The following is an 8,629-nucleotide window of genomic DNA, read 5'->3' on the forward strand; positions in this document are numbered from 1 at the left end:
TTACAGGTGTTCCATGGTGTCCACTGATTGCATGCAGTCTGACTGGATGCCGTTCTGCGATAGGACAGAGGTTTCTGAGTCGGCCGGGATTGGATCCCACAGGTGAAGGTTCCGCCTCCACAGCCTCACCTGCATGTCCCAGCTCCGCCTGCTGTACTTCCTGTACTTATTAGGAGTGGAGGGGTGGAGCTTAGGGTCCCTCATGTGTCTAGAGAGAGAGGAAGTACTTATTAGGATTGGAGGGGTGGAGCTTAGGGTCCCTCATGTGTCTAGAGAGAGAGAGGAAGTACTTATTAAGAGTGGAGGGGTGGAGCTTAGGGTCCCTCATGTGTCTAGAGAGAGAGGAAGTACTTATTAGGAGTGGAGTGGTGGAGCTTAGGGTCCCTCATATGTCTAGAGAGAGGAATTACTTATTAGGAGGGGAAGGGTGGAGCTTAGGGTCCCTCATGTGTCTAGAGAGAGGAAGTACTTATTAGGAGTGGAGGGGTGGAGCTTATGGTCCCTCATGTGCCTAGAGAGAGACAAACCAATAGAAGGACAATACTGATTTCACTACTTTACTTTATTTGTTTATTTCCAGGACGAATTTCCATCCGTAAAGTCCCACATACAAATACACCACAGTGACAACATGACGAATAGAGAAAATACGACACGCAACTACCTACAAATGCATGTTACCATTTTCGGTGATCACCCTCTCACCGCAGTGGTTTGAAAACTACAGCATGGTGCGGTGATAAGCCACTCACCTCAACACATCTCTCCGTTTTTACTAACCGAAATCACCGGACTATGAGCGCCTAGTGCACTATATTTTGATAGTAATCATTGCTATAGAGTGTTTGTTCAGTAACAGGAGTCTCCTTGTCTCTCCAGCTCTTTAATAAACAGAAAATACATTTTCAGGTAGGTGACAAAATCTCAGCCAATCAGGAGAGAATATCCATTTATCAGTTCCAATTTTATCTGCTCATTTCTTAGTGTCATCACTTCCAATTTCACTCGTTTAATCTGTATCCTGTCTGAGTTCTCTATCCTGATTGGATAAAATTGGTATCCCGACCTGAAAATGCATTTTCTGTTTAATAAAGAGCTGGAGAGACGTGGAGAGTCCTGTTACTGAAGAAAGCAGAATATATATAGAGCTGTTTGAAACTTAATCTAACCAAAGAAAAATCACTTGCCCTACCTTTAATATCAATAGAATAATTGTATTAGTAGCACTACTAGTAGTAGCAGTAGTAGTCTTACTTGGGTACTTGCAGTACATAGTTGTGGTATCCTGCAGTGTTTTTCCCATACTGGATCTGTTTCTGTCTGCGCTTCAGAACGGCACCGTTGGTCTCAGCGTTGGAAGAGAACCAGCGACCCGGAGACCTAACACACATAACATAAAAGCAAACGTTATGTCAATACGAAATATACGTTCGATTAATCAAATTATATCTTAATCACCCAAAATCCACATCTGATCCACTCAGACAGGGATGAAAGGCTTTGAACTAGTCATTAGCCTGACGATCCTTATTGGCTTGAAGATCGGTGGTACAACTTTACAGGGAGAACAATATCTCCACACACACACACACACACACACAATTTTACCGGACAGTTTTACAGACACATTCAGCATGAATTGTAACAGTATACCTGTAGGCTGATCAATGGACTTGATTAGCATTTTAATCTGACCTTTTGATAGAGTCCACATCTTCTGTTCCCACGGCAACACTGCTGGTGGATACTTTGAGAATACAACGCTCTAGGATGGATGACCTGCGCGCGCGCACACACACACACACACACACACACACACACACACACACACACACACACACACACACACACACACACACACACACACACACACACACACACACACACACACACACACACACACACACACACACGAGATACAATACAAGGACACAAATATTTACACAGTGCCGTAAAAATGTACAGTCAGCAAATCTTGGACAAGTATTCAAACACCCCTGAGGGCTACAAGTAACAGCGTCTTCGCCATATTTGTGGGCTAAAAATTATATACATTAGAAGAGAATTTTGCAAGCCATTTAGATGCTTTTTTGGAAGTTGTTGGAAGCCTCTTACAACCAATATATGTACATGTTCTACTAGGCTGCCAAAGATGAACACAAGTAGATTGCACCTATAGCCTAGCTCTGTGATGGTATGGAGGAGCGGATGGCATTTAATGACTTTGGTCATAAAAGCTTCCTCTCTAAGCTAGAGTCAAAGCTGCAGGCCACTGCAAGAATGGAATTGATTTGGAGCCTTCATTGACACCACACTCACAAAATATTCAGGAGTGAGTGCCTTGGTTTAGTGGCAGAGTGCACAACAAGTTTGACGCCGATTGGTGAACACACACACACACACACACACACACACACAATGAAGGTGAGGTGTACCTGTGAGGTTTGCTGTCGCTGCCTCCTCTTCCTCCGCTCACAATGCTGCGACTGGGAGACGCATTACTGTGACATACAACATAGATCATTACTGTGACATACAAATCATTACTTTGACATACAATATAGATCATTACTGTGACATACAAATCATTACTGTGACATACAATATAGATCATTACTGTGACATACAACATAGATCATTACTGTGACATACAACACAGATCATTACTGTGACATACAACACGGATCATTGCTGTGACATACAACACGGATCATTGCTGTGACATACAACACGGATCATTGCTGTGACATACAACACGGATCATTGCTGTGACATACAACACGGATCATTGCTGTGACATACAACACGGATCATTGCTGTGACATACAACACGGATCATTACTGTGACAATATATAGCCTACAATATAAATCACTGTTTCCCAAACCAATCATGTGACCAATGTTCACAACCTTTCATCAATTAAATACAATTACAAAGTATTTCATACATACAATGACACAGTCCAAACACGTTCAACTCAGATTTGGCTCAACCAAGGGGTTAAATTTGTTCTCCTGCTATGCCACAACAATGTGGAACGCCCTACCAACAGTCGTAAAAGAGTATGAATCCCTACGGTCCTTCAAAACCACTCTAAAAGAGCACTTACAGGTGGCTGCAATTCAAAACTGGCCCCTGTAAAAGTCAAAGCCTAGGTCTAGTCAAAGCTAGCCTAGTCAAATTAGTTAATAAGGGTCACAATCATTTTAACCCCTTTATCTATATCTTATACTGTACTTTGGCTGGACTGTCAGGGAGGGGGCCCCAGTTCAAATATGATTATTTTGGGGGGTTGTGGCCTCAAAAGGTTGAGAACCACTGATCTAAAATCGTCCGAAATGAATTTGTATTCAAAAGACAATGACTAAGAAACAAAATCAAACTTTGGTGAACTTTCCCAGTGAGCTCCGTCCATACCTGACCAGGCTGTCGTAGACGAAGCTGCAGCCAGGGAGGAGCCATGGTTCTGGGCTGAAGCAGGACGACGGCTCCCTGGACGACACGCTCAGCTGGAGGTCCGGCACGGTGTTCCACAGCGCCGGGGACCAGCTTCTAGCGCACACACAGCCGCCAGTACTGAAACACACACTGTGACACACACACACACACACACACCAACTTCAATACAACATTTCTGTTGAACAAGAGCTGAAACATAATCTGGGAATGGTCTCCTTGTATGAGCCCATACAACAAGTGAGCCCGGCGTTTTCACTCAAATGGATATGAAATGTCAACTGTCTGTGAAAAAGTTTAAAAAAATGTAATGGGCCCTATGCACAGCAGCCATATTGTAAGACATTCACAGGTGTTATCAATGATACTAATGAAGGCTCTGTTCCATTCTGGTCAGACGGAGTCAGGGTGCTGATATTGTGCATGTTGGCTCACTGGAAACACTCCCAAATGGCCCTTTACGGGTGTGTAACTCTGAGAGTGTACAAATGGAACCAAATGGACCCGTAAGGGTCCATTTGGTTCCATTTGTACACTCTCAGAGTTATGGGGGTCGTGGAAATCTGAAATTCAAAAATCTGAGAACTACTGTGCTACACTAAATGGAACAGAGCCTTCATTAGTATCACTGGTAACACCTGTGAAGGAAGTGATAATATGGCTGCTGTGCATAGAGCCTATTCATACAAAAGAGTAAGAAAATGTATATGTATTTTTCCAAACAGACATTATGAAATATTACCTCAATTTCATAAACGACACCGAGTCACATACCTGATAGAATCGTCAGGCTGATTTTGAGTATTTTTGGAACACAGTTCTTATATGACGAAGATGGCCCTATCGTCTCTGTCACGTGGAAACCTCATACGTTCAAAACTGTTGCTTTTCAGGATTCTAATTCAACAATAGCAAAACAGATCTACACACTCAAAACGAGTCACTTTGCGCCCCGTTTTGAGCTTGTGGATTTGCAACTTTTAATGCGTTTTGTAATAATTTACGAAAAAAACACATTGAGTAAGAGGTTTCTGCCCAACAGCAACGATATGGCATTTTCAATAGAAAAATAACATCCGTGACCCAGAGATGTGAAAAATACAATGGATGTTTGTTGGTGTCTGCAACAGTAAATACAAACCCTATTTATAGATGAGCACTATAGTGCTTATTATAATTAACACACAATTAAAAGATAACAAAGGGACGATCAATATTAAAACTGTTACAACAAGGGTTCTCAAACTTGTCCATGCCATAAAGAAGCCAAATGAATATAAAATATACTCATTTGGTCCTGAGGCTTAGAAAATGAGGCTTAGACAAGGCTTAGAAATGCCTTGTTAATTAATTAACCGATCAAAGATATTAAATGAAAGAAATGTATATAGGGCTGAAGTGGTTTAACCCTTCCATTGTGTTAGGGTCATTTTTTTACCCGTTTTCAAGTTTAAATAGGTAAAAAGTACCCTTTACATTTCTTTATTGGAACGAGGCTTCATGATATCCACAGAAACAGCTATTGTAACACAACATTAATTACCATCACTTTAGTTAATTGTGATGGTCTTTAAAAAAAAAGTGACACTTGTGGTGTTAGCGGGTCAAATTTGACCCGGTAGAGAAGTGTGGCTCAATTCCCCCCAAATTGTCAATATTTAATGTTTACATGTTTGAGAGTGAGAGAGACTTGTCCTCAATTAGCATTTGCTATCAGGAGTAAAATAAAGTTTTGGTTTATGAAAAATAAATGACTTTTTACCTTCTATGGTATACGGGTCAATTTTGACCCGCTAACACCACTACTATTTTTAATAATATTAAAAACATTTTAAGTTAAAAATCTAAAACAAGTATTTAAAAAAGAAAATAAAATGGAAGTGTGTTCTAATTATTATTCTAAATTATTCTATTATAGCTAGATAACATCATTATCCATTGTCTTTATTATAGGAAATGTAATGAGAGAATTTTTACAATTGAGAAGAAAATAAATGAAAATAATTATTCTTTGAGTATTTTGGGCTGAGTTAAATCACGGGTCAAATTTGATCCGCTAACACCACCAGTGGATGCAGGTTTCTAACACAATGCAAGGGTTAATGTATGTTTTGTGATAATAATCAAAACCTACAAAGTAACTAGTACAAGTACCTCAAGTTTTTAAATAATTATAGTGGGGTAAAAGTACAATTTGCCTCTGAGATGTAGTGGAGTAGAGGTAAAAATATTGAAAACTGGAAATACCCCAGTAAAGTAAAAAATACCTCACAAGTGTACTTAAGTACAGTACTTAAGTAAATGTACTTAGTTTACTTTCCACCACTAACAGTTAAAACAAAGACGGTTTTAAAGGTGTTCAAAGCCTTCCGTCTAAAATACACTTTTTGGGACAGAATATAAAATAATCCATTCAAATGTCATTCACTCCAGTCCGCCCCCTACGGATTTGGTCAATGGTTTATTCTATTGACCAGTGGTGTAAAGTAACTAAGTACATTTACTCAAGTACTGTACTTAAGTACAATTTTGAGGTGCTTTAACAATTTTCTGTAGGCCTACTTTTACTTCTACTCCACTACATCTCAGAGGCAAATATTGTACTTTTACTCCACTACAATTATTTGACTTTAGTTAGTTACTTACTTTTCAGATATAAATTATGATATTATCAAACAAATATTGACCACTTTAGCTCCATTTTATACCTAGGCCATTTGAAAATAGCCGATCTACAAGCTCACAACGTGTGGCATCGCGACACGTTGCGGGCTTGTAGATCTGCTATTTTCAAATATTTTGGTACTTTTACTTTTGGTGGTTTAAGTACATTTTGATACCAATACTTTTGAACTTTTACTGAAGCATTTTTTTAATTCTGGACTTTCACTTGCAACAGAGTATTTCCATATTGCAGTATTGGTACTTTTACTTAGGTAAATAATTTGAGTGCTTTTTCCAACACTGCTTTTTGTCCAGAATATAAATGAATCCATTCAAATGTCATTCACTCTAGTGCGCCCCCTATGGATTTGGTCTATGGTATATTCTATTGACAACACCTGTAGGGGGCGCAGTGGACTAACTAAATTAATTATGTCTCGGTCCGGTGGAATATTTTATTTCCTGGCCAAATAGCAGTGATGTAAAGTAACAAAGTACATTTACTCAACGCGAGGCGTTGAGAGCTTGTAGATCTGCCATTTTCAAACATTTTAGCACTTTTGGTACTTCAAGTACATTTTGATACCAATACTTTTACTCAAGTAAATGTTTAATTACGGACTTCCACTTGTAAACAGAGTACTTCTACATTGCAATATTGATACTTTAACTTAAGTAAAACATTTGAGTACTTTTTCCCACCACTGTAAAATACACACAAAGCCTAACAGAGCAATGCAACCCACTAGGCTACACTTAGCTCTGGTCCAGAGCGTTTGTGGGTTCTCTCTACCGCTCTGCTCTGCTCACAAACCTAAAATTACTCTGCCGTGCGAGGTCTCCGTCTTTAGTAAAAAAGGAATCAAAACCATTTCCCTACTCACCAAAACAAAGGCAGTTTTGTGTTGCTGAAAGTCTATTCTCCAGGGTGGGAAGCCTCTCAGCACCCCCACCTTCTCTGTATAATACTTTTTGGACAGAAGATAAAATATGTCCGCCAGACGGAAATTATTGCATTTGCTCCACTGCGCCCTCTACAGATCTGGTCCATGGTAATGTATATTTACCAGATCTGTAGGGGGCGCAGTAGAGCAAATAAAAATAATGTTCCCATCCGGTGGAATATTAATACTGTCCAAAAAGTGTATTTTAGACGTGAGGTGGGGGGCTCCGAGTGTTGCCAGTTGCCACAAAGGAAAGTAGGCTTTTAACATGTTAAAAACGTCTTTTTTTAAGTGAGTAGCGAAAGTGTATTCTTTATTTTTACTACAGACGAGAGGCTGCGCTACCAGGGGTGTGCGGGCATGGCGGGGGGAACGGCCGACACGTAACACAGCGTTACGAACGAACTCCTTCTATAGCCCCTCCGGAACCTCTCCCTCCGCTGTAGAGCTCCGAGATGAGGTTCCTCGTTTGTCTCTGCCGTTTGATTGGGACATTGTCGCACATTTTCCACTTTACATGTTTCTTACCCCTTTCTGCACATCGTATCCAAAAAGTAAATCATTTCCGCCACTCTCTCAGATGTTTTAAGTTCTAGCGCACCATAAAAGCTACCCAACGAGTTGAAGAAAGTATTTAATTTGCCTCGGTCTTCATCCGGTTCCATGTTTTTAAGACATTGCGCAAGAGTTGCGCCCGTAGAGATAACATTACCGATTTGCCTACTGGTCAAATGTTGAATTGCATCTTCTAATGCAACATATTATGGAACCGGATGAAGACCGAGGCAAATTAAATACTTTCTTCAACTCGTTGGATAGCTTTTATGGTGCGCTAGAACTTAAAACATCTGAGAGAGTGGCGGAAATGCTTTACTTTTTGGATACGATGTGCAGAAAAGGGGTGAGAAACTTGTAAAGTGGAAAATGTGCGACAATGTCCCACTCAAACGGCAGAGACAAAACGAGGAACCTCGTCTCGGAGCTCTACAGCGGAGGGAGAGGTTCCGTAGGGGCTAGCTATCTATGTACCAGAGCTAAGGTTACAGTACACTGGCATTCAACTCTGAGTGTCCTAAATGGAACCAAATGGACCCGTACGGGTCCATTTGGTTCCATTTAGGACACTCTCGGAGTTTCCAGGAGGTGATCATCAGAAGGTGGAGGATTGTGTGGTGGGTAGACTGTAAGAACTAACTACACACCTGGTGTTGAGCAGGGGGCTGATGTGGTGGGGGTCCATGGTTTTTAAAGGTGTTTTAGTTTGAAAAGACAAACAGGGTGTGTGCGTGACCCACACACACCTTAAATCCACACCTGGGTGCAAGGGGGGGCGGGGCCAGCGTGATGGAGGTTGCCTTCCAAGTTCTACGTGGACTGGGTGTGTGGGTGATCACTGACTGGAGCATACCATGGTCTGCCCCCCCCCCAGGGGGGGTCCTTGAGGGGGGGTCCTCAGAAGGGATCATACAGGATAGGTGGGCACCTCGATGTAAAAATTGTCTATTTTGTCCAAAATGTTCAAAAAATGTAATATTTGAAAAATGGTCTCAAGTAATGTAAAGT

The 8,629-nt window shown here is 40.9% G+C and overlaps 1 protein-coding gene across 1 annotated transcript; it reads right to left on the reverse strand.

Moving 5' to 3' along the window:
* On the reverse strand, positions 1-8,306 carry LOC311056778 (oocyte-specific histone RNA stem-loop-binding protein 2-like; the record flags this gene model as incomplete). The annotated part of the gene is made up of 6 exons (XM_084073584.1): positions 1-208; positions 1,255-1,380; positions 1,696-1,779; positions 2,436-2,486; positions 3,420-3,551; positions 8,269-8,306. 6 exons carry the CDS (start codon positions 8,304-8,306, stop codon positions 1-3), a joined length of 639 nt encoding a protein of 212 aa, XP_083929710.1.
* Between the last annotated feature and the right edge of the window lie 323 nt (positions 8,307-8,629).

This window comes from Gymnoscopelus microlampas (genome assembly GCF_963454915.1).
Source record: "Gymnoscopelus microlampas genome assembly, chromosome: 12".
Classification (NCBI taxonomy): Eukaryota; Metazoa; Chordata; class Actinopteri; order Myctophiformes; family Myctophidae; genus Gymnoscopelus; species Gymnoscopelus microlampas.